Genomic DNA, 21,654 nt, shown 5'->3' on the forward strand with positions numbered 1-21,654 from the left:
AGAATGGTAAGTTAAATGATATGATGTTGGTTACATATACATTTTCGTGATGATCAGTTTCACTATGAACCACTTGATTAATATTCATAACATAAAAGCCCAACAGGTCTGAAGATTTTATCAAATGACCTTTTAAGCCACGAAAGTTGAAATGTACAGATATCTAATGTTAACGTTATTCTGTTTCTTTGATAGTATTCTATCTTTACGGCTTTGTCATGCAAACCCATTTACATGATCCATTGGGAACAGCAGTACCTGAAGTATCGTACCCTGCGCAACGAGCTTTATTGATTAGGATCACGGACTGGATAATATCGAGTTGTATCAATGATTGTTAAGATAAGTAAGTTCAATAATATGATGTTGGTTACATATAAATGTTCATGATGATCAGTTTCACTATGAACCACTTGATTAATATTCATAATTTATAAGCTCAACAGGTCTGAAGATTTTATCTAATGACCTTTTAAGCCACGAAAGTTAAGATGTATAGAAATCTAATGTTAACGTTATTCAGTTTCTTTGGTAGTATTACCCGAAGTAACGTCACTGGATCTCACCATGCAGTTCTCACATCATGCTTGCTAGGTAAGTTTAATTATTTTGTATTAAAATACTAAATATTAATGATGATCAGTTTCACTATGAACAATATGATTAGGTCCAAAATATAGCTCAACAGGTCTGAAGATTTTATCTAATGACCTTTTAAGCCACGAAATTAAAGATGTATAGATATCTAATGTTAACATTATTCTGTTTCTTTGGTAGTATTACCCGAAGTAGCGCCACTGGATCTTAACATGCGGCTCTCACATCATGCTTGCTAGGTAAGTTTAATTATTTTGTATTAAAATACTAAATGTCAATGATGATCAGTTTCACTATGAACAATATGATTAGGTCCAAAATATAGCTCAACAGGTCTGAAGATTTTATCTAATGACCTTTTAAGCCACGAAAGTAAAGATGTATAGATATCTAATGTTAACATTATTCTGTTTCTTTGGTAGTATTACCCGAAGTAGCGCCACTGGATCTTAACATGCGGCTCTCACATCATGCTTGCTAGGTAAGTTTAATTATTTTGTATTAAAATACTAAATGTCAATGATGATCAGTTTCACTATGAACAATATGATTAAGTCCAAAATATATTAAAGCTCAACAGGTCTGATGATTTTAATAACAGATCCGTCGATTTGCGGAATCTTTACTCTATAAATCTTTAACATTTTTTATTTGTTTTTATTTGATTGCTTACAGAAACCATGGCTGTTCATTCATTCCCATTGGATATTAATCCTTCGGACTGGTTATAGAGGTAGGTTAGTTTCCTTATTTTGAATGCCAAGGAACAACACCAAGATATAATTAAGTTTTTTTGTTGTCTTTTGTTTAACATGATGTGTTTATTCACGGACCTGTACGTATTACTTCAGTGAACGATACTTGTGAAATCTGATTACATTTGAAAAACAATAAGCTTATTTCAACTGGTGTGTTCCTTTCATGCGCATTCTTAAAAATAAAAATGCATCAATATGTCGGATTAACAATTATAGTAACACATACTCTTATTGGTTTCTTTCTTCAGGTTCCAAATAAGAGAATATGCCGGATAGGAAGATGGTTTGGACGCATTTTCACACCAGGTACGTTACTTTCTCAATTTAAAAAAGAAAGAGAGACACACCAATATAGGATAAGGTTTTGTTTTTGTTACTTCTTGTTTAACATGATGTATTCACGGACCTGTACGCATTGCTTCAATGATCGATATTTGTGAAATCTGATAAAAATAGAAATACTATATTCCTATTTCAACTGGTGCTCCTTTCTTTAATGTCCACTCTTTGAAAAAAGTGCCTCAAGGCGTTGAATTGACATTTGTAGTAATACATAATCTTATTGGTTTCTTGCTTTAGGTTCCAACAAAGTGAATATGGCACATAGCATGATGGTTTGGGCGATATATTATCAGGCCAGGTAAGTTACATTCTCAATTTCAGAGAGTAGAGAGAAACACAAATATAAAATAAGGTTTTTGTTATTTCTCTTGTAATATGATGAAAGTATTCACGGACCTGTACGCATCACTACAGTGATCGATAGTGTGAAATCTGACTAACTTAGAAAAACGATAGGCTTAACACAACTGGTGCTCTCTTTTACTCTGTCTTAAGCCATCAATGTTTCAAGACACTCATTTATAACATTAAAAGTAATGGAAAACTATTTTTTTTCTTTCCCCAGGTTTCAGACAGTGGACTTTGTCAAAAGGGACGGAGATGGCATAACTTTGTTGCAGAAATATTGCTTTGTGTGAAATATTTATGTAGGCTTAACGGACTGATATTAATTTTTTAAAAATAAAACAAATAACATATCTACAACAATGGCGTTCTTATTTCAGTTCGTATTTTCCACGCCCATAAGATCTTTATTTACATTACTGTTAATTGGATCAGTTTCGCGGCTAAAAGTTGGACGAGAACTCAAGCAACGGCCATCCTCTTCGTACTTTCCTAAGTCAACAAGTAAGTTCACCAGCATTGCCAGTGCGGGGTACACAATCTTTCAAACAAATGTGTGTTTTGTCGGGAGATGCGATTTTATTTCGATGTTCCTGTTTGCGGTGCCGTTCCACCCTCAATACTTTCCAATGGTTGCAATGAGTCCAGTTTAATGCTGCTTTCGCTGTGGCCATCGAATACCGTTTGGTCGTCTGTGTCGCGACGCTGCCGATGCTGATGATCCCCTACTGCTGCCCGAGCCGTTGCGCTTGAGAGATTATTGTAGATTTGCATCGCTTGTGCTACCATCGAGGTCACGTCGGATGCGGTCGATGGTACGATGAGAGTGTTGTTCTGTTTGGCGAGTTTTTCGAATGCCACCACGTACTTCTCCGCTACACTGAGGGAGGCCGCGCTACGCCCATGCTCGTTGGCGAGCGATGCGGCCACAATTTTAAGACTTTTAGCACGAGCATCGGCCAGAGCCATAATGGCAGCCGCTTCACCATTCGCTCGGTTGATTTCCTCCTGCTTTTGGGCTTCTGATGCGAGAATTCGTGACTGTCGCTTTCCCTCTGCCACATTGATGTCGGCAGCTCGGACACCTTCCGATTCGAGGATAGCCGCACGCTTCCTCCGTTCAGCTTCGACCTGCATTTGCATTGCTTCGTGCACCCGGCTGGGAAGCTTTATGTCACGGATTTCATACCGAAGGCACGAGATACCCCACGCTTCGCTGGCCTTATTGATCGACTCTACTATACTGATGTTGAGCGATTCACGCTCGCGGAACACCTTATCGAGGGACATCTTGCCCAACTCCGAACGCATCGTCGTCTGGGCGAGCTGCGTGATGGCAAACTCCGGATCTTCCACGCCGTACGATGCAAGGTACGGATCCAGAATTCGCAGATACAACACACCGTCTATACTGAGCGTTACGTTGTCCGAGGTGATAGCCGATTGCTTTGGAACGTCTATGGCAATTTCCTTCAAACTTTGTACATACTTCACCCGGTCCACTATTGGCAGGAGAATATTTAGACCCGGTTCTAGAATGCGATGAAATTTTCCCATCCTTTCGACGACCCATGCCTGGAAGGAATAGTGGAAGATTAAACAAATCCATGGGGGAATCTCTTTTCCCGGTCTCTGTCCTTACCTCTTGCTGGGGGACGAACATCACCATCGTGTTGATCGGTGTGGACCGGTGTCGAACTTGTGTACTTTGCAGTGCCGCAAAATTTGGCGAGGATTGCAGCAGACCCTGGAAAGATTACATGCATAGGTAACGCACTTGTTCAAGGAGCGCAAATCGATTGCGAAATCGTCCACTTACGGCACTGTTGTTAAATGCCGTCGCGGCAATGCCTCGCAGTGGTAGGCGGCCAATTAATGCACTGGAACGAATCATCTCTGTCGGTTGGTTGCAGGGTTTTCTAATTCTGTAGGGTCTGCTTGTTCTCTGGTGGAGATTTCCCGATCTCTGATTGTAATCGTCGGCGATACTTCTTTTTGACACATGCACAAAGTTTCCTTTTTTGCGTGACAGTCCCGGGCGGTTCGATCCGGCCGTGGCCTTTTCAGAAAATTCAAAAATTAATTAAATTCAACTACATGTTGCCGAAGGAACACCGTATTTGTAATAAGTTACCGTACTGATTATATCATATTTATGGATTATTGCCGCTGGAATTGAAATTTTCAGCTAAAAATGAGGGTCGGAAATAAACATTAATATTAATTTTTCACCGGGCTTTGTGTCACTTTGACACACCACATTCACAACATTGCTTCTTAACCTCACTCTTCTTGTTGTTATACATTTCGGTGGAAAACATGTGGTGCTTTGGATAGTGCCGGAATTTTCCATAAAACGTATTTTAAGTGAAAATTACCCATCAAATTACCGTACATTATGGGTTTGGAAACCATTCACCGCCCGGGGGCATTGAAGCAAACGAATAAATCTCACAAACATGGCAAACACTCTTCGAAGCGTACGATGGACCGCTTGGCGAAAGGTACGTTGTAAAGCATTTTACCAAAAGATAAAGTTTATGCTCAAATCTTGTGTCTTTATTCGTAGGTAAGGTCAACTTGAAGACGATTACGCGACGACCGAACCGCCAACAATCGCGCGATGAACGGCGGCAGCAGGCGAACGATATTCGCCGAAACAAACGCCAGGAGGCTATCGCGTTGAAGCGGGCCCTCGGTGGAGCCCTGACGGCTCCATTTTTGACCTGCGTTCTCCCCCTGAACGATATGATCGATCCGAACTCGGCACTGGCTATCATTGAGGGTTGCGATCCGGAGGCATCGATTACGAAGGTTTCCGATCGCATACATTACATGAAGTGAGTATAGCGAATAAGGATGACAATCACTAAGAGTCTGTTGCAATCATGTCCCTCACTGTTTCATCCCTAGTGTACCTCGATTTCGTCAACGGTTTGCCTTTGTCGTCCCGCAGACGGGTCATGGCCACGAGCTGAATGTTCTCGATGCACTGAAAGTATGCGACTCGGTCGTACTGGTTCTGTCCGCTGTTGCCGCCGGCGACGGGGAGGAAGTGATCGATAAAGCAGGCACAAAGATCCTCAACATGGCCCTTACCCAGGGCTTGCCGACGCCGATGGTGTGTCTGATGGACGTTGAGTCGATTGCACCGAAAAAGCGGACCCAAGTAAAAGCCAACATACAAAAGGCACTTTCTAACCTGATCCCCGACGAAAAGCTGATGCAGCTGGACACGGAGACCGATGGGTTGAACCTGCTGCGTCGTATCGGCGGCCAGAAGCGTAAGGTGCAACACAATCGAGCCAATCGCCCGCATCTGCTGGGAGAGAAGGCCGAATTCGTGGCCAGTGATTCGGTCGTTGAAGGAAACAGCCAGCCGTTGGGTACGCTCAAGATAACCGGATTTCTGCGTGGCGTCGCCCTGTCCGTCAACCAGTTGGTGTATATTCCGGGCTTGGGAGACTTTCAGCTCGAAGCGATCGCAACCCATACGACCGATCCGTATCGCATGCAAAAGTCGGGCAATGTTGAAATGGCAGACGAAACGCAGGGACGCTTGCTGATTGCCGATCCGGAGCGCCAGACAAGTTTGCAGCGTGAAAACATTCCGGATTTGATGGACGCCGAACAGACGTGGCCGACGGAGGAAGAGATCGAAGCTTCGCGTCAAGGTGCTTGCACATTGGAAGAAGATTGTTTTTTGTATTCTTATAACAGTTTTCTCATTTGTTTTTGTTTCCACAGAGACGAAGAAAAAGTTAGTGAAACGTATCCCGAAGGGAATGAGTGAATATCAGGCAGCCTGGATTCCGGACATCGAAGAGGTGGACGAAAACGACGACGACGACGATGAGGACGATGATGATGATGAAAACTACATGTCCTGCGAATCGGACTCGGAAAGCAAGGTAGGTGAGAAGGATAAGGAAGACGAAGAAGACGATGATCAAGAGTACGAGGAGGTGAGCGTCTCGGAGGGCGGTCCGGCCAACGCGGAGCGCTACGACAAGGAGATGGACATGGAGGAGGAGCGTAGCACGCTGGCCAAAATGCAGGCCGCAAAGGATGATGAAATTTTCCCCGATGAAATCGACACCCCGTCGAATGCTCCGGCACGTGAGCGCTTCCACAAGTACCGCGGGCTGGAATCGTTCCGGACGTCCCCGTGGGATGTGAAGGAAAACCTTCCGTTCGATTACGCCCGCGTGTTTCAATTTAAAAACTTCGATCGTACCAAACGGCGTATTGTTCGGGAGGCGCAGGAACGGGACGAGGGTGATGATATCGTTATGCCCGGATGGTACGTCCAGCTGCACGTCAAAAACGTCCCCCAGGAGCTGTGGTCCGTCTATGCGTCCCGTGGCGGGCTCGAGCGGTTGATTGTGTACGGTATGCTACCGCACGAACATCAAATGTCGGTAATGAATGTGTGCCTCAAGCGCACCCCGAACTCCACCATCCCGATCAAGGCGAAGGAAACGCTAATCGTCCAGTGTGGTTACCGTCGGTATGCGGTAAATCCCATCTTCAGCCAGCACACCAATGGCGATAAGCACAAGTATGAGCGATTCTTCCGCCCGGGCATGACGGTGGTGGCGAGCTTCTTTGCCCCGATTCAATTCCCACCGGCGCCCGTCATATGCTTCCGCGAAAATCCCGACAGCTCACTGTCGATGGTTGCTTCGGGCAGTGTGCTTACCTGCAACCCGGATCGTGTCGTTCTGAAACGCGCCGTGCTCAGCGGCCATCCGTACAAGATTAACCGTAAATCGGCCATCATTCGCTTCATGTTCTTTAACCCGGAGGACATTGCCTACTTCAAGCCGTGCAAGCTGCGCACGAAATTGGGCCGCGTCGGTCACATCAAGGAATCGCTCGGTACGCACGGTCATATGAAGTGCGCCTTCGACAGTCAGCTGAAATCGCACGATACGGTGTTGTTGTACCTGTACAAGCGTGTCTTTCCCAAGTGGAATTACGAAGATTGCGTCGTTGGCTATCCCCGTGGCGAGAAGGAGCGACCGAACGGCGAAAGAAGTGTGAAGTTTAACACGAACGTGGAAATGATGCAGGAGTAAAGATGTGGTGATCATACGATAAAATATTGTTTGAAAAGCGCAATAAAAACCTATAACAGTGAACCATGTCCTAAGGAGGGGAGATGAAGAGCATTATGGGGTGAAATTTATCTTGCAACAATTGAAAGATACTAAGCAGAAGCTTTACCAATTGTGAAAAATATGTTCACCATAAACATTTATTACCATCCAATTGCACCTCTTACCACATCCCATCCTACATTATCCTCATCACACCACCTTAACAAAGACGCACCACGCTGTTTACTTCACTATCAGTTTCGTCAATCACGCTTTTGCGCTTATCCACTTATAATTTTACACTCTCTCCAATCATAGCAAGCGCAATCGAAGCAAGCGTACATTCACAGTTTGCTATGAAAATAATCTTCTTTAGTCCAGTATTTGGTTAAAAACTCGCTGACCAGCGGAGCCACATGGTCCGGATCGGACAAGTGAACATGATGCTTCCCTTCCACGCTTGCCTGAACGAAATCTTTGTTGTGAGCCGCCAGCACGTCGAGCGTTTCCTGATGATACTGCGGGTCCTCAAACAGGGGCGTTTCGGTAGTTTTGAGGTACAGAAACGGTGCCTTAATTCGGCGAGCGATTTCCAGATTTAAATCGTGCGACCACACTAGCCCATGATTGTGCCGAACGCGGGGATCTGTCCGTCGTCGAACGTACCCGGCTCGTTCGGGTGCCGGTTCGACCGCACGGTATAGTAGAAAGTGGCACGCGTCTTTACTGATTGACTCGTGGAAGCCTACGTGCATGTGCTCCACCAACTGATCGTACTCGTACAGTTTCCCGTCGCGAGTTTCCTTGGTATCGGTGTTGTAATCGAGCGTTTTGGGCAGCGAATCGGCCAACAGAAACAACAGCATATCCGGATCGAGAATGAAGGGTTTCAGAAGGTCGAATGAAATCAGTAAATCGACACGATCAGGAAATACCCCGGCAAAGACGTAACTCATGATCGCACCGATCGAGTGACTCATGAGCGAAATTCGTTGCCATCCGTAATACTGCATCACGTAGAGGAGCAGCCGTAGTGTGTCCAGGGCGTAGTATGCGACACCTGCCGGAAGGTGTGTCGAACGGCCGTGGCCGGGAATATCAATGGCCAGGAAACTGATATGTCGAGGTAGCAGTGGCAGCAATCGATCGAACGATCCGGCATTATCCAACCATCCGTGTAGGCAAACGATCGGTCGTTGTTCACGTGGACCCCACCATTTACAGGTCACATCTCCAAACGGGAGGGATATTCGTTCTTCCCATACCTACAACATCAGACAAGAAGATTAAGTTTAGGAAAAGGTTCCATTAACCAAACATCTTAAAACTTACACCATTCAGCGTATCGTTTCTGCGTACGCCTTCCAGCTTGGCTTCCGCCATGATCGATGATTTACAAATGCGACCAAAGCGGAAGATTTCACACGCCGTGCGCACCTATGAACCCGGTTCAGCGAACATTAACTGCGCGTAACGGCACTGGCTCTAGTGGAGGGTTTTTGGGACAACTAGCATCAAAAGCAAGCTAGCAGCCTCACGACGATCGTCACATGAAATTGTGACGATCATTCCAAGGTGTAGTGGGGAGAAAATCCCATTCCGTTTCAAAACGATCACTGCTACGATCGTATCGCAGCTAAGCCGCTCTTGGTTTAGTATGTTGGTTTAGGCAGATAGATAAACACACTTACCAATAGAAAGAAACAAAAAGAAACCACAACAACCGGTTGGGGAGCGTTTGGTTTCTTTTTTGTTTCCGTATCGTTTCGTATTCAAGGAGTTTGGAGAGGCTGTATTTAAGGTGTTGCCCGCCAGTATCGAACATGTTTGATTAGTTTTATTATTATTAGTTAGAGCCTATGGCATTCACAAGACACAAGAGAGGTTGAACTTGGCCATGACCTACATATATCATATGTGACGAGTGTCTATAGAAAAAGACAAAGAATTCATTGATTCACTTTAAATGTTCCTTTCGTTCAATCACGATAATGAAGAGAAAATCAATTTTTAGAAAAATATCCCTCTTTTATTATAACCCGTTAACTTGTTAAGAGTTTGGTGTTAATCCAGCCTTTATAATTTGCTTACAACATCATCATCCCTTTGCCAGTATTTCTTTAAGAAATCCGTAATAATCGGTGCAACCCGCTCCGGGTGGGATAGATGCACGTGGTGGGTGCCTTCCACGTGCCGCAGCTCAAAGTCTGCATTATTCCGCTGCAGAATTTCGATCACATCGTCGTAGTTCTTCTTCCTCTCCCAGTACGGCGAATCGGACGCTTTGATGAATAAGAACGGCATGGTCAGGTTTTGGGCCAACCGTATGTTTACCTCCTGCGACCAGAGAAACCCTTGTCCATACTTTAACCGACTGTCGCGGGCGAAGTAGTACTTCTCGGGAAACTTGGCCGACTTGCGGATATTACGCTGCAACAGAAAGGGACAGGCTTCGAGGGTGATCGAATTAACTGCACCCTGGTGCAGCCGGTCCACCGTTTCGGCGTACGTGTACGACGGGGGTTCTGATTTATCCTGATTCCTCAGGTCCGCCTTGATAAACTCCGGCGTTAGTTCGCTCAGCATCGACACGATCACGTTATCCCTCAGTACCTGCGGTTTAAGTGCGTCCAAGGAGATGACGAAGTCGACCCGGGCGGGAAAAACGGCCGCGTACGCGAACTGCAGCACTGAACCCATCGAGTGGCTCATGAGAGAAATTTTCTTCCATCCGTACTCGTTCATCACGAAGTTGAGCAGGTAGAAAACGTTCATCGGCTGGTAGGACATGCCGTGCGGGATGCGTGAAGAATAGCCGTGCCCGGGAAGGTCGATCGCAAGAAAGCTCATCTGCTTCGGAAGCAGCGGGATCAGGGTGTCAAACGTACCGGCATTATCCTGCCATCCGTGCAAACAAACGATCGGTCGTATGTTTCTTGGTCCCCACCATTTTCCGGCCAGTTCTCCAAACGGAATCGGAATGCGTACCTCTTGTACCTGTATGGTGAAAGCGGGTGATTGATAAGAAAGCGAACATGTTTATGTTTGCAAACTTTTATACAAACCCCGTGCAGTGCATCGTGCCTTTCGACGAGAGTTTCGATGGGTTGCGCTTCCAACTCCGTCATCCCGGGAACTACTTAATACCACTGTTTGGCACGTTTTTGTTTCAACAACCGTCAACAGCACCCAAGAACGATTGTTGCTTACTGTAGAAGCGTACGTCCCATATACCAAGAAGGACCACACTTTATCAGCATCTTATCACCTTAAATTGCATACTCATCCGAAGGCTGCTTAGACGAGCATGAACTTTGATATCGCGGAAGAAAAAAAAACATTACAGATCATAAATGACGTTCGCTATAACCAACACAAACACACACTAGGAAAAACCTGTTTTTTCGTTCGATTAAGCGCATTAGATGCATGATCAATTTATTAACATTTTCTAACAACCATTATCATAAAACCCTGTGCACCAATTTTCCCTCCCAAAGCCTCACAGTTTGCTAACGATATCCTGCTCCTTGTGCCAGTGTTTCCGCAAAAAGTCCACTATGATGGGCACAACGTTTTCCGGTTCCGTCAGATGGACATGGTGCGAACCCTTGACGAAGACCACCTCGTACTTCGGGTTCGATTCCTTCAGCACAGCCACGGTTTGTTCGAAGCCTTCCTTCGAACCCGGGTACGGCGAGTCAAGCGCCTTCACCGTCAGAAACGGTGCGCTAATACGTTTGGCCAACTCCACGTTAATACTGTCCGCCCAGCCCGGGATCACGTTGTACTTCATTCGATTGTCGCGATCGAAGAAATACTTCCCGGGGAACTTACGCGAAGGTTTAATGTTGCGCTGCAACAGATAGGGACACGTTTCCCTGGACACCGAGGCGGACGTCCCTTCGTACAATCGATCCATCATCTCTTCGTAAGTGTACGAGGGTGGTTCCGATCGCTCTTGATTGCGAATGTCTGCTTGGATGAACTTCTGCATCATCTTGTTCACACGCTGCGGAAACCGTTCGGGCTGGTAGGAGAGGGGTTTCAGTGCGTCCAAACCGATCAGCAGATCTACCTTTTCTGGGAACAGGGCGGCGAAAATGAAACATATGATCGCACCCATCGAGTGGCCCATCAGGGACACCTTCGACCAGCCGTACTCGCGCATTATGTGCAGTATCAAAGGGATACAATCGGTCTGGTAGTACGCCATCCCGTTGGGTATCCGCGAGGAATAGCCGTGGCCGGGCAGATCGATAGCGAGAAAGCTGACATTTTCCGGCAGCAATGGAATCAACCGGTCGAACGTGCCACTGTTATCAAGCCACCCATGAAGGCACAGGATTGGCCGGATATCCTTAGGACCGAACCACTTGCCGGCAATGCTACCGTACGGTACTGGAATTTGTACTTCCGTTGCCTAAAACAGTACGACAAATAATCAATATTCCGTTGAACGAACGAGTGTGTGCTACCTTACATTGTTTTGCTTGTCCTGTAGCTCGATGAATTTGATCATCGGATGATGTTCCACGCTTTGCGCAGCACTGCCATGTTCGTCCTCTTTGGATGCGGTCCGGTTAGATTCCATTTGACGCTCGCCGCTTAGCTCTCGTGACTGTCCGTAGCAGAACTGTAGTGCTCCAACGTCTCGCGATACGTCTTGCTACTAACTGCCTCGCTTGCGTATGCTTTTGTGCTACGCACGAAGGTCTGATAATGGTCTAAGTATGAGCAAGCAGCATGCTGCTTTCGCGTTTGCGCTTAATTGTGCATGGTTCTTAAAAAACGCCAGTAATTGAAGTGAACGGTGTTTTAGCCCAATTTTGTTAAAACCAAACCATTTTGCCGTTGCAAATATTACAGCGTTGCTAGGTACGTGTTAAAATCAGAAAAAAACCAAGCAACGATTACTAGGATGGTCGGAACATTTAAAAAATATGTTCATTGAATCACGGCCAAAGCCTGATAATCGTAGTAGGGTTTCTTTATTCACCTCATTAGTAGATAGAACAATAAATATGCATTTAATGCTTCGCTAACATTGTATTTAGTTTTCATCTTTTTTCCAGTATTTTTCCAAGAACCGGTTAACGACCGGTGCCACCTTTTCCGGTTCGGTGAGATGTAAATGATGCGTACTGTCGATGAACTCCAACTCGAACAGTGGATTATTCTTCTTTACCACCTCGACAAACTCATCGAAATATTTCCTGTCCTCATAGTACGGCGAATGTATTGCCTTGATGAAGAGGTACGGCATGGTGACGCGTTTGGCGAACTCCAGATTAGTTTCCTGGTCCCAACCGACGCCCAAACTGTGCTTCAAGCGACTGTCCCGAGTGAAGAAGTACCGATCCGGATGGAGTGTCGATTTGCGGGTGTTTCTGTAGAGCAAAAACGGGGCCGCTTCTCTGCTGACCGATTTGTTAGTCCCGAGATGCAGACGCTCTATTAACTCCTCGTACGGGTAGGAAGGTGGTTCGGATTTTTCACGGTTACGTGTGTCCGCCTGCAACATTTTCGGCAGACGCTTTTCCAGCCGAGCGGGAAACTTGGTCGCATCGTGAATGTGCGGCTTGAGGGCATCGATTCCGATATAGAAATCTACCTTATCCGGAAAGGTGGCAGCGAATATGAAGCTAAGGATGGATCCCATCGAATGTCCCAACAAGGAAAGCTTCTTCCATCGGTACTCCTTCATCAAATGACACAGCACCAGCGTGTTATCGAGCGAGTGGTACATCATGCCGTCGGGCAACCGCGAGGACAATCCATGCCCGGCCAGATCCAGCGCCAGAAAGCTCATATGCTTCGGTAGCAACGGTATTAGCCGATCGAACGTGCCCGCATTATCCTGCCAACCGTGAAGTGCCACAACGGGTCGTACGTTTTTCGGGCCCCACCATTTACCCGCTATTTCACCGTAGGGAATGGGAATGCGCACCTCTTCCACCTGCGAGCAGAAGAGACATGTAGAATGAGGTTGCGGTTAATTTATGATCGTAGATGAACTTTGGACGCAGCACATGACATGCCGTTTTGTGGTTGCGTATGTCCCGCGGGACATTCCGTGCTTCGCAGATAACTTACGTCATGTTGCTGATCGTGCCGCTCCACGAGATCATGCGCTTGGTGATGCGATTGTCTACGGGATGGATCACCGGTGGCCACGGAAGCTTGCGGTATGGTCGTCTGCGTCCGGCTAAGCCAAGGACTGAGCAACCGATTCAACGTACCGATGCCACCGAGTTTACCCATCGAGACGTTTTCTCTACCGCACTGACACGCACTCAAAAGGTGTCTTTTGACTGTCTTTTCGATTAGTTTTGCAGACTATACTTAAAATGGTCACTGTGTTATCTCATCACATCCGCATGTGAACACCTTGCCTGGCTAGTCCGGGGTTATTAATGAATGAGCAACATCTTTCACGCAATTCTGTGCGTTTCAATGGTTGCGCTTGTGGTGAAATGACAGCTGATAGCACACGCGTGGCCTAGGATTTTTTAGGGCCCGGAGGGAGTGTGCGTATTCGACGGGTAAAAGGTTGTAAACAATGAATGAGAGTGTGGGTATTGCAACTCGGTGGCGTCAAGCAAGCTTCTGCTACTTTGATCCGTAAAAAAATCACACCGAGTCTCATGCTCCAAATACCTTTTTATTAAAAATAATAACATTTTTGTAACATAATTTTACAGTTTACTCGCAATGCTTCGATCTGGATTGATGTTATGCCGCTTGAGAAAATCACATATAATCGGTTCCACTAGTTCCGGATGGGTTAGGTGGGCATGATGGTTTCCAGCAACGTAGGCAACCTCAAATTTCGGATTAACCTTTCGCTGCAAGGCAACCATCTCGTCAAAGCGCTCTTTTGACTCCCGATAGGGAGATTCCGTAGCCTTGATGGCAAGAAACGGAGCATTGATGCGTTCCGCGAGCCCAAGGTAAATCGCATTAGACCAACCCGGAATGGTCAGGTAACGTATGCGGCTGTCTCCGTTGAAGAAATACTTTCCTTCGTGGCGTGTCGATGGGCTAATCATGCGTTGAAGAATATGAGGACTGACTTCTCTGGTAAGCGAACCTGCGGTGGCGTGGTATTGCTTCTCGATCATGTCCTCATAATCGTACGCCGGTGGTTCAGCTGCAACTTTTTTGCCGGTCGCGCGAAGATGCATATCAACTATTTTATCTATGCTGGCTGCTACCACTGCCGTGACACGATCCGTGTCATACGACAGTGGGTCCAACTCGTCCAGACAGATTAGTAGATCCACCGATTGGGGAAACAAGGCCGTAAAGGCAAATGCAACATTCGCTGCCATGGAGTGGGCCAGCAGGGAAACCTTGTTCCACTTGTAGTAACGAAGAATGTACATCACGAGCGTCATGTAGTCGATCATGCTGTAGGTTGTTCCAGCCGGAATACGCGTCGTACGTCCGTGCCCGGGTAAATCGATTGCCAGATAGCTACGATCAGTTGGCAGCAGAGGAATCAACCGATCGAATGAACCACAGTTGTCCAACCAACCGTGAAGGCACAAAACCGGACGGACATCGCTGGGACCGTACCACTTGCCAGCAATTGTTCCATAGGGTACTGGTATTTGCATCTCGACAACCTGCAATCATAGACAATTAAGGAAAATGTGTTTGGTTTGATGTCAAAAGCACTTACATTATTCCTTTTATCGCATTCCTCGACGAAGGAGATCGAGGAATGTTTTCGAACGCTCATATGCTGCGGTAGCAACGGTATCAGCCGGTCGAATGTGCCCACATTATCCTGCAAACCGTGAAGTGCCACAACGGGTCGTACGTTTTTTGGGCCCCACCATTTACCCGCCACTTCACCATAGGGAATGGGAATGCGCACCTCTTCCACCTACGAACAGAAGAGACATGAAGAATGAGGTTGCGGTTAATTTATGATCGTAGATGAACTTTGGACACAGCACATAACATGCCATTTCTCGGTCGCGTATGTCCCGTGGGACATTCCGTGCTTGCCTTGCAGATAACTTACGCCATGTTGCTGATCGTGCTGCTCCACGAGATCATGCGCTTGGTGATGCGATTGTCTACGGGATGGATCACCGGTGGCTACGGCAGCCTGCGGTATGGTCTTCTGCGTCCGGCTTAGCCATGGACTGAGCAACCGATTCAACGTAGAGATGCCACCGAATTTACCCATCGAGACGTTTTCTCTACCGCACTGACACGCACTCAAAAGGTGTCTTTTGACTGTCTTTTCGATTAGTTTTGCAGACTATACTTAAAATGGTCACTGTGTTATCTCATCACCTCCGCGCCTGGCTAGTCTGGGACATTAATGAATGAGCAACATCTTTCACGCAATTCTGTGCGTGTTCTTCAATGATTGTGGTTGTGCTAAAATGACAGCTGATAGCACACGCTTGGAGGAGGATTTTTTACTCGGTGGCGTCAAGCAAGCTTCTGCTACTTTGATCCGTAAAACATTCACACCGAATCCGATGCTCCAAATACCCTTTTTATTGAAAATAATAACATTTTTGTAACATAATTTTACAGTTTACTCGCAATGCTTCGATCTGGGTTGATGTTGTACCGCTTGAGAAAATCACATATAATCGGTTCCACTAGTTCCGGCTGGGTTAGGTGGGCATGATGGTTTCCAGCAACGTAGGCAACCTCAAATTTCGGATTAATCTTTCGCTGCAAGGCAACCATCTCGTCAAAACGTTCCTTTGACTTCCGATAGGGCGATTCGGTGGCTTTAATGGCAAGAAACGGAACATTGATGCGTTCCGCGAGCTTAAAGTAAATCGTATTGGACCAACCCGGAATGGTCAGGTAGCGAATGCGGCTGTCTCCGTTGAAGAAATACTTTCCTTCGTGGCGTTTCGATGGGCTAATCATGCGTTGTAGAATATGAGGACTGACTTCTCTGGTAAGCGAACCTGCAGTGGCGTGGTATTGCTTCTCAATCATGTCTTCGTAATCGTACGCCGGTGGTTCAGCCGCAATTTCTTTGCCGGTTGCGCGAAGATGTATATCAACTATTTTATCAATGCTGATTGATACCACTGCCGTGACACGGTCTATGCCGTACGATAGCGGGTCCAACTCGTCCAGACAGATTAGTAGATCCACCAATTGTGGAAACAAGGCCGTAAAGGCAAATGCAACATTCGCTGCCATGGAGTGGGCCAGCAGGGAAACCTTATTCCACTTGTAGTAACGAAGAATGTACATCACGAGCGACATGTAATCGATCATACTATAGGTTGTCCCAGCCGGAATACGCGTCGTACGTCCGTGCCCGGGTAAATCGATCGCCAGATAGCTACGATCAGTTGGTAGCAGAGGAATCAACCGATCGAATGAACCACAGTTGTCCAACCAACCGTGAAGGCACAAAACCGGACGGACATCGCTGGGACCGTACCACTTGCCAGCGATTGTTCCATAGGGTACTGGTATTTGCATCTCGACAATCTGAAATCATAGACAATTAAGGAAAATGTGTTTGGTTTGATGTCAAAAGCACTTACATTATTCCTTTTATCGCATTCCTCGACGAAGGCAATCGAGGAATGTTTTCGACGAGCCGCTAAATCGATTTCTTCACCATCCATCGTGGCTGATGTCGTTGCATAAACCGTATGCTTTCCTAAACACTGTCAGATTTGCCGTAGCGTTTGTTGTATTTGTTGGTCCATTATCGCTGGATGAATTTCGCGACTGATAAAATGGGAGTTCAACTAAGGTCAACTGATTTTAAGATAACGAATTGTTCTTTTTAACGACATTTTAAACCTTCATCGGGAAGGTACCAGTTGCAACACGTGGAATATAAAGATTTAAGAAATTTCATTTTAATTTCATTCATTTGAATGAGTTGTTTCTTGACTGCAATGGCGAAGTATGCGGAACGATTGGCTAGTTAATTGATCTGATATGAATAATACAATGCTGCCTAATCACCGACTACAATAGAATTGATAATCGCTATCGGTTAGTTGTCCACTTCTCCAGCTAACACCATAGAAGATACCCGTTTTTCTATTCCATGTAGAGTAACAGGTTTCTGGCGCTTAATCGTTACTGAGGTTCCAGCGATTCCACATGTGCACGTCGGTTAGATTGTCGTGCATGAAAAGGTGTACTGACCAGTCGCACGTAAGGTTTCCTTCCGAGACGATTCGATTTCATGAGTCATCGATTGGGCAGAAGTAATACGATCGTCTTGCACACTTCCTACCCCGCTCGAATCATTGGAAAGAAGACCGTGCTTGAGAAGCACACACGAGGAGGAGGGGTAACGTAAAATCGTTGGGCCTTAAAAATGTGTAGTAAAAACGTTGGCCCGGCGGTCCGGGGGCTGATAACGCGCAGGTCGGCGGTCATCTGCTTGATAGTCGTCTTTTGCCTACCCGTGCTGACTTATCAACATCGCCCATCGATAGAAGTGGAAGCATCGGAACAGCGTAGTTTTAGACGCATTGGTAGGCACAGGTTCACCCGGAGCAGTTTCGGCAAAGTCGGTTGCCCAGCTAGGATGGACGGTTCCATCGATCAGCCATCGCAGGAAACGATCGCCGTTTGGGAGAACCAGTATTCGCCCTCGCAGTGGAGTGTCCGTTTTCCGACCGCCTCGGAAGTGGTTGACTATCACGTGAAATTTGTAACGAACGGTAAGGGGCAAAAGGGTCGATTGTAGTACGGTCTCGTTATAACGGTTTCTGAAATTTGTCTCCTTTCTACCACCAAAGTCAGTAACCAGAACAGGGAAACCCTTGAACCGCGTCTGGACATCGACTACAGCAGTGGAGACCGTGAAAAGGTCGACATTTACGGAGACAATCTGCCGGCAGATGCGCCACTTTTCGTGTATATTCACGGCGGCTACTGGCAGATGCTGGAGAAGGAAACGTCCGCTTACCCTGCGAAACCACTGGTGGATCACGGCGTGCGAGTAATGATCGTAGGTTACGAGTTGTGTCCGAGTCTTACATTGGAGGAGCTGGTGCGACAGATCAAAGTGGCCGGAGAGTTTGTTTTAAACTATGCTACCGAAAATGGTGTAAAGTATGTGCAATGTCGTTCCGCTTCCGGTCCCGTACTCACTTTATTTCCATTTTTCAGACAAGTGGCCATAGCGGGTCATTCGGCCGGCGCCCATCTCATTGCCAGCATGGTCGATCAAGAGTTTATAAATGTCGTTGGAGAGGAATTTAATCTGCTCAGGGATGTGTTTCTGATTTCCGGTGTGTATAATGTCCAGGAGCTGCGCTACACCAATAGTGTCAACCGGGGCAATCTCCTCGGCATCACCAACAGCAATGCAAGGCAACTGTCGCCACTCTATGCCAACTACGATCATCTTCGATCGTCGGCTGATAGATTACGCTTTCATGTGTATGCAGGAGAGCATGATAGTGACGTCTTCCGCGCGATGTCAACGCAAATGAACGACCATTTGGCTTCGTTTGGGCTACAAAGTGATTTGAACATCCTGCCGAACCTAGATCACTTCGATATTGTCGAAAACCTTTCCAATGAGGACCATCCTCTAACGAAAGCAATTCTAGGTGGATTCGGGAAGCTGTAATAAATAATCCATTATTAGTGATGATATTGTTCAATCTTCACGTATGTACCTTATTGATGTGATATTTTGTGTTCAGCATTTCAGAAAGAGCAATTCGATGTCCGTTTATGTTTGTGAAAAATATTATGTCACTTGAATTTTATTCTTTACTCCTACGTCAAAGAACGCGCAAGTAGAAATCCGAATGGATTCCTTGCTCGTTCAACGCACCCAAATACCTTTGGAAAGCTTTTATGTTTTCAGTCACTGACAAATATCTGTCAAAAAGAGAAAGGGGTTTTTAACACAGTTAAAACGGTGATTGACTGCAATACCCGACTAATTAAAAATGGTAAATCATATTTAACCTAAATCGTATCCGGAGCGAGCAGCTCCCGCAATCACATGGTGAACGGATATGAAACCAAGAGAATCAAGTAGGCGAACCTACCTTTGGTTCGAATTGCTTGTTCGAAATGACAATTAACAAAAATGGTTAATGCGAAGAAAATTCACAAGAAAAACAAGAAAGGATGATATTTACACAACGCTGCCAATGATAGCAGGCAGACGCTAAGACTCTGGCACGATCAGTTCCTCATCGTCCGAAATGATAATGTCCTCGAAGTTGTCGGGTCGAACATTTTCTTTCGTGGTCGATTCAAATTCGTCCTCCTCTTCATCATCATCCTCTTCGTCGTCGTCATCGTCATCCTCGTCGTCGGTGTCGGTGATCTGTTCTGCCATTCCGCTTGAATTGGGGCTTTCTCCAGTTACTTGACTGTTACCACTTGTTGTAGCTAAACTGGCACTTGTTTCTGGGGCGCTTGGAGTATTCATACCGCTACTGCTACTGGATGGCTTGGATTGTGCGTTTTGGCATGGTGCATCACTGCCCCCTTCTGTGGGAATTTGGGATTCCGATGATTTCATCGCCTCCGCGTCCACATTCGTGTCTTCCTGGGCCATGCGTTCATGCTGAGCGTATCTGAGAATGAAAAAAGGGGGTGAAGACAACCTGGCATGCATGTATCATAGTTATGTGTGTTGCTTACTTTTCGATGATTTGATTCACTTTACTGTAGTATTTCCCATTTTCCTCTAGTTTTTTCTTCAAACTATGGTCAATGAGCGCTGGATCTTTTTCCTCTCCCGCGTGGTAGACTACTGTCTCGTAGAGATCGGTTTTACGGCGTTTCTGTAGCTGTTTGCCAACCTTGTAGAACGCATCCTGCGCGATTCGATTCATCTGGTCCGTACGTAAACCGTATCCATTCTTCCCATTGCAATGCTGCAAACACTTGAGCACATCTCGAAAGTTGGGAAATGTGTTTGTCCGATTGACAAACAACTGAAGCATCCGGTTAAACTCCGGATAAGGTGTACCCTCGAAACGGATCGGTTTCCGAACCAGCCGATGTGCGTTTTTACTTTCCCCTGTTATGTCGCAAATCTTTTCGTACACTTCGAAAGCACGCTTCTTGTACCGTTCCGCCATGAGATAGGAAGAGTTGATTTCGTGGTTAAAGTCAACATCCGCTTCCTCCAGCTGCTTGATGCGCTTCGTTAGACAGTAGAGTGTTCGGTTCAGCTTTGCAATTTGTCGGTCTTTTTTCGTGCTACCGGAACTCGGACTATCGGTAGCCACCGGAGCAGTATCTTTGCAAGCTGCTGGTGGCTGCGAAGACGCCAGGATGCCGGATTTTCGTCGTACGTTCAATTCCTCCACTATGCTGGAAAGTTTGAGGAACACCAATGTCGGGTGCGCGAGGACGTCGGCCGTTACCTGCTTGACTGCTTTGATGAAACTTTTTGAATTGATGTAATCCGGATGAACAACCTTGTAGTACCTCAGAAGCTTCTTTTCGATCAACGTTTCCATTTCCTTCGAAGGATCGGCCTTCCGGCACGCGTCGAGAAGTTGGAGGAATTCTTTTCCGATTGGATTTTTTTCCCGCACATGTTCCCCGTTCCTTGATGGTGGTGCATCCTCATTTGATTTGTCCGACATGGGCCGATTCTCAGCGGGAACGCACTGGCTATTGGAATCCAGTTCATCATTCGTTGTACTGCTACGCGAGCTTGATGGGGTTGCCGGGGGTAGCGTCGAGGAAGAACTTTTCACAGCCAGCTCCTTCTGGTATTGCTTCATGTCCTGCTCCCAGTCCTCGGAGTAGGTAATGGATGCAAAATTTTCCGGAGCACCCACCGGCATATTGTTGTTAACGTTTGTTGCGATTGTTATGGGTTTAATACGCTTCCGGACAATATCAGACGAGGCGTCCTGCGTTCCAGAAATAGTCGTAATCGTGCGTTTCCCATTTTCGTTCAGCACTGTGGCGGGGCTTTTTGGTGCAGCAATTGTGGCGGTTTTCGCTTTCCGTTTCAACTGAGAACTATTTTTCTCGGCAGTTCCCTAAAATTGAAAACGTTGGCAAATTATAAAATGGTAATGTTTATCATTTTCATAAATCTACAGGCAAGTGCAACAAAACTAGTCGAGTTTCATGACAACAACAAAAATCTCATCCGAGCAAGTTCACAAATGGATGTTTTCATTTTCTGACATTCCGTTTGGCTCGCTTGCTCGACTGCTCGGGTTCTCTGCACCGCGCTTGGCTTGAGGTGTCTGTAGCTTTTGAGCGGGTACAAAGAATGTTGAAGAATGCCACCATTTTTCTTACCCCATCGTCGGAATCGGAATCGAGAACGATTACCGATGAAGTTGTTTCCATCGTTTGGCGATAATTCTTAAGTTAGAGCGCGTATTTTTCACTTATTCATTCGCCGTTTACGTGCACCTTTTTTTTCTCGCAACACTTCCAAGGTGACTGAAACGAAACAATGCGTGCTTCGAAAGGTTGGGTATTCAGAACATTTTGTTTATCTGCACCTTGATTTTGACATATCGAAAATTGACGTTTTC

The 21,654-nt window shown here is 46.2% G+C and overlaps 10 protein-coding genes and 1 long non-coding RNA gene across 11 annotated transcripts; 3 read left to right on the forward strand and 8 right to left on the reverse strand.

Annotated features, from left to right (window-relative positions):
- Positions 1 to 398: 398 nt before the first annotated feature.
- Positions 399 to 2,384, forward strand: LOC131266166 (uncharacterized). Its single transcript, XR_009178363.1, has 7 exons — positions 399 to 594; positions 778 to 836; positions 1,020 to 1,078; positions 1,273 to 1,330; positions 1,604 to 1,661; positions 1,935 to 1,995; positions 2,263 to 2,384. It is a non-coding gene; the product is annotated as an uncharacterized LOC131266166 (long non-coding RNA).
- Positions 2,385 to 2,397: 13 nt separating this feature from the next.
- LOC131266165 (stomatin-like protein 2, mitochondrial) lies at positions 2,398 to 4,035 on the reverse strand. The gene is made up of 3 exons (XM_058268538.1): positions 3,862 to 4,035; positions 3,685 to 3,789; positions 2,398 to 3,617 (listed from the first exon to the last, which is right to left on the reverse strand). Exons 1-3 carry the CDS (start codon positions 3,934 to 3,936, stop codon positions 2,622 to 2,624), a joined length of 1,176 nt encoding a protein of 391 aa, XP_058124521.1. The 5' UTR covers positions 3,937 to 4,035; the 3' UTR covers positions 2,398 to 2,621.
- A 314-nt stretch (positions 4,036 to 4,349) lies between these two features.
- LOC131267205 (pre-rRNA-processing protein TSR1 homolog) lies at positions 4,350 to 7,209 on the forward strand. Its single transcript, XM_058270010.1, has 4 exons — positions 4,350 to 4,546; positions 4,612 to 4,882; positions 4,956 to 5,716; positions 5,790 to 7,209. The coding sequence occupies exons 1-4, from the start codon at positions 4,441 to 4,443 to the stop codon at positions 7,121 to 7,123; spliced, it is 2,472 nt and encodes an 823-aa protein (XP_058125993.1). The 5' UTR covers positions 4,350 to 4,440; the 3' UTR covers positions 7,124 to 7,209.
- A 279-nt stretch (positions 7,210 to 7,488) lies between these two features.
- On the reverse strand, positions 7,489 to 8,527 carry LOC131267444 (probable serine hydrolase). Its single transcript, XM_058270326.1, has 2 exons — positions 8,477 to 8,527; positions 7,489 to 8,409 (listed from the first exon to the last, which is right to left on the reverse strand). Exons 1-2 carry the CDS (start codon positions 8,525 to 8,527, stop codon positions 7,489 to 7,491), a joined length of 972 nt encoding a protein of 323 aa, XP_058126309.1.
- A 662-nt stretch (positions 8,528 to 9,189) lies between these two features.
- On the reverse strand, positions 9,190 to 10,418 carry LOC131263896 (probable serine hydrolase). The gene is made up of 2 exons (XM_058266175.1): positions 10,210 to 10,418; positions 9,190 to 10,141 (listed from the first exon to the last, which is right to left on the reverse strand). Exons 1-2 carry the CDS (start codon positions 10,270 to 10,272, stop codon positions 9,221 to 9,223), a joined length of 984 nt encoding a protein of 327 aa, XP_058122158.1. The 5' UTR covers positions 10,273 to 10,418; the 3' UTR covers positions 9,190 to 9,220.
- A 139-nt stretch (positions 10,419 to 10,557) lies between these two features.
- On the reverse strand, positions 10,558 to 11,794 carry LOC131263447 (probable serine hydrolase). Its single transcript, XM_058265648.1, has 2 exons — positions 11,628 to 11,794; positions 10,558 to 11,567 (listed from the first exon to the last, which is right to left on the reverse strand). Exons 1-2 carry the CDS (start codon positions 11,736 to 11,738, stop codon positions 10,647 to 10,649), a joined length of 1,032 nt encoding a protein of 343 aa, XP_058121631.1. The 5' UTR covers positions 11,739 to 11,794; the 3' UTR covers positions 10,558 to 10,646.
- Positions 11,795 to 12,116: 322 nt separating this feature from the next.
- Positions 12,117 to 13,476, reverse strand: LOC131263764 (probable serine hydrolase). The gene is made up of 2 exons (XM_058266019.1): positions 13,241 to 13,476; positions 12,117 to 13,103 (listed from the first exon to the last, which is right to left on the reverse strand). The coding sequence occupies exons 1-2, from the start codon at positions 13,406 to 13,408 to the stop codon at positions 12,198 to 12,200; spliced, it is 1,074 nt and encodes a 357-aa protein (XP_058122002.1). The 5' UTR covers positions 13,409 to 13,476; the 3' UTR covers positions 12,117 to 12,197.
- Positions 13,477 to 13,837: 361 nt separating this feature from the next.
- Positions 13,838 to 15,347, reverse strand: LOC131267452 (probable serine hydrolase). The gene is made up of 3 exons (XM_058270335.1): positions 15,180 to 15,347; positions 14,832 to 15,038; positions 13,838 to 14,775 (listed from the first exon to the last, which is right to left on the reverse strand). Exons 1-3 carry the CDS (start codon positions 15,345 to 15,347, stop codon positions 13,843 to 13,845), a joined length of 1,308 nt encoding a protein of 435 aa, XP_058126318.1. The 3' UTR covers positions 13,838 to 13,842.
- A 353-nt stretch (positions 15,348 to 15,700) lies between these two features.
- On the reverse strand, positions 15,701 to 16,414 carry LOC131267461 (probable serine hydrolase). Its single transcript, XM_058270346.1, has one exon. The coding sequence runs from the start codon at positions 16,412 to 16,414 to the stop codon at positions 15,701 to 15,703; it is 714 nt and encodes a 237-aa protein (XP_058126329.1).
- Positions 16,415 to 17,696: 1,282 nt separating this feature from the next.
- On the forward strand, positions 17,697 to 18,749 carry LOC131267463 (kynurenine formamidase). Its single transcript, XM_058270350.1, has 3 exons — positions 17,697 to 17,832; positions 17,911 to 18,226; positions 18,284 to 18,749. Exons 1-3 carry the CDS (start codon positions 17,697 to 17,699, stop codon positions 18,747 to 18,749), a joined length of 918 nt encoding a protein of 305 aa, XP_058126333.1.
- A 100-nt stretch (positions 18,750 to 18,849) lies between these two features.
- Positions 18,850 to 21,554, reverse strand: LOC131262407 (daxx-like protein). Its single transcript, XM_058264400.1, has 3 exons — positions 21,413 to 21,554; positions 19,784 to 21,144; positions 18,850 to 19,716 (listed from the first exon to the last, which is right to left on the reverse strand). The coding sequence occupies exons 1-3, from the start codon at positions 21,461 to 21,463 to the stop codon at positions 19,302 to 19,304; spliced, it is 1,827 nt and encodes a 608-aa protein (XP_058120383.1). The 5' UTR covers positions 21,464 to 21,554; the 3' UTR covers positions 18,850 to 19,301.
- Positions 21,555 to 21,654: the final 100 nt, after the last annotated feature.

The sequence above is a fragment of the Anopheles coustani genome, chromosome 2, assembly GCF_943734705.1.
Source record: "Anopheles coustani chromosome 2, idAnoCousDA_361_x.2, whole genome shotgun sequence".
NCBI lineage: Eukaryota > Metazoa > Arthropoda > Insecta > Diptera > Culicidae > Anopheles > Anopheles coustani.

Excerpts from the sequence above, each read along its gene's own strand:
- LOC131266165 (XM_058268538.1), bottom strand. The coding sequence starts at position 3,936 with ATGATTCGTTCCAGTGCATTAATTGGCCGCCTACCACTGCGAGGCATT. Across the intron at positions 3,790-3,861 it reads CGGCATTTAACAACAGTGCC|GGTCTGCTGCAATCCTCGCC; the intron begins GTAAGTGGACGA and ends TAATCTTTCCAG. Across the intron at positions 3,618-3,684 it reads TGTTCGTCCCCCAGCAAGAG|GCATGGGTCGTCGAAAGGAT; the intron begins GTAAGGACAGAG and ends TATTCCTTCCAG.
- LOC131267205 (XM_058270010.1), top strand. The coding sequence starts at position 4,441 with ATGGGTTTGGAAACCATTCACCGCCCGGGGGCATTGAAGCAAACGAAT. Across the intron at positions 4,547-4,611 it reads GATGGACCGCTTGGCGAAAG|GTAAGGTCAACTTGAAGACG; the intron begins GTACGTTGTAAA and ends CTTTATTCGTAG. Across the intron at positions 5,717-5,789 it reads GATCGAAGCTTCGCGTCAAG|AGACGAAGAAAAAGTTAGTG; the intron begins GTGCTTGCACAT and ends TTGTTTCCACAG.
- LOC131267444 (XM_058270326.1), bottom strand. The coding sequence starts at position 8,527 with ATGGCGGAAGCCAAGCTGGAAGGCGTACGCAGAAACGATACGCTGAAT. Across the intron at positions 8,410-8,476 it reads GAAACGATACGCTGAATGGT|GTATGGGAAGAACGAATATC; the intron begins GTAAGTTTTAAG and ends CTGATGTTGTAG.
- LOC131263896 (XM_058266175.1), bottom strand. The coding sequence starts at position 10,272 with ATGACGGAGTTGGAAGCGCAACCCATCGAAACTCTCGTCGAAAGGCAC. Across the intron at positions 10,142-10,209 it reads GGCACGATGCACTGCACGGG|GTACAAGAGGTACGCATTCC; the intron begins GTTTGTATAAAA and ends TTCACCATACAG.
- LOC131263447 (XM_058265648.1), bottom strand. The coding sequence starts at position 11,738 with ATGGAATCTAACCGGACCGCATCCAAAGAGGACGAACATGGCAGTGCT. Across the intron at positions 11,568-11,627 it reads TACAGGACAAGCAAAACAAT|GCAACGGAAGTACAAATTCC; the intron begins GTAAGGTAGCAC and ends GTACTGTTTTAG.
- LOC131263764 (XM_058266019.1), bottom strand. The coding sequence starts at position 13,408 with ATGGGTAAACTCGGTGGCATCGGTACGTTGAATCGGTTGCTCAGTCCT. Across the intron at positions 13,104-13,240 it reads GGCACGATCAGCAACATGAC|GTGGAAGAGGTGCGCATTCC; the intron begins GTAAGTTATCTG and ends TTCTGCTCGCAG.
- LOC131267452 (XM_058270335.1), bottom strand. The coding sequence starts at position 15,347 with ATGGGTAAATTCGGTGGCATCTCTACGTTGAATCGGTTGCTCAGTCCA. Across the intron at positions 15,039-15,179 it reads AGCACGATCAGCAACATGGC|GTGGAAGAGGTGCGCATTCC; the intron begins GTAAGTTATCTG and ends TTCTGTTCGTAG. Across the intron at positions 14,776-14,831 it reads AATGCGATAAAAGGAATAAT|GTTGTCGAGATGCAAATACC; the intron begins GTAAGTGCTTTT and ends CTATGATTGCAG.
- LOC131267461 (XM_058270346.1), bottom strand. The coding sequence starts at position 16,414 with ATGATCGATTACATGTCGCTCGTGATGTACATTCTTCGTTACTACAAG.
- LOC131267463 (XM_058270350.1), top strand. The coding sequence starts at position 17,697 with ATGGACGGTTCCATCGATCAGCCATCGCAGGAAACGATCGCCGTTTGG. Across the intron at positions 17,833-17,910 it reads CGTGAAATTTGTAACGAACG|TCAGTAACCAGAACAGGGAA; the intron begins GTAAGGGGCAAA and ends CTACCACCAAAG. Across the intron at positions 18,227-18,283 it reads GCTACCGAAAATGGTGTAAA|ACAAGTGGCCATAGCGGGTC; the intron begins GTATGTGCAATG and ends TCCATTTTTCAG.
- LOC131262407 (XM_058264400.1), bottom strand. The coding sequence starts at position 21,463 with ATGGAAACAACTTCATCGGTAATCGTTCTCGATTCCGATTCCGACGAT. Across the intron at positions 21,145-21,412 it reads ATTCCGATTCCGACGATGGG|GGAACTGCCGAGAAAAATAG; the intron begins GTAAGAAAAATG and ends TTTCAATTTTAG. Across the intron at positions 19,717-19,783 it reads GTGAATCAAATCATCGAAAA|ATACGCTCAGCATGAACGCA; the intron begins GTAAGCAACACA and ends TTTCATTCTCAG.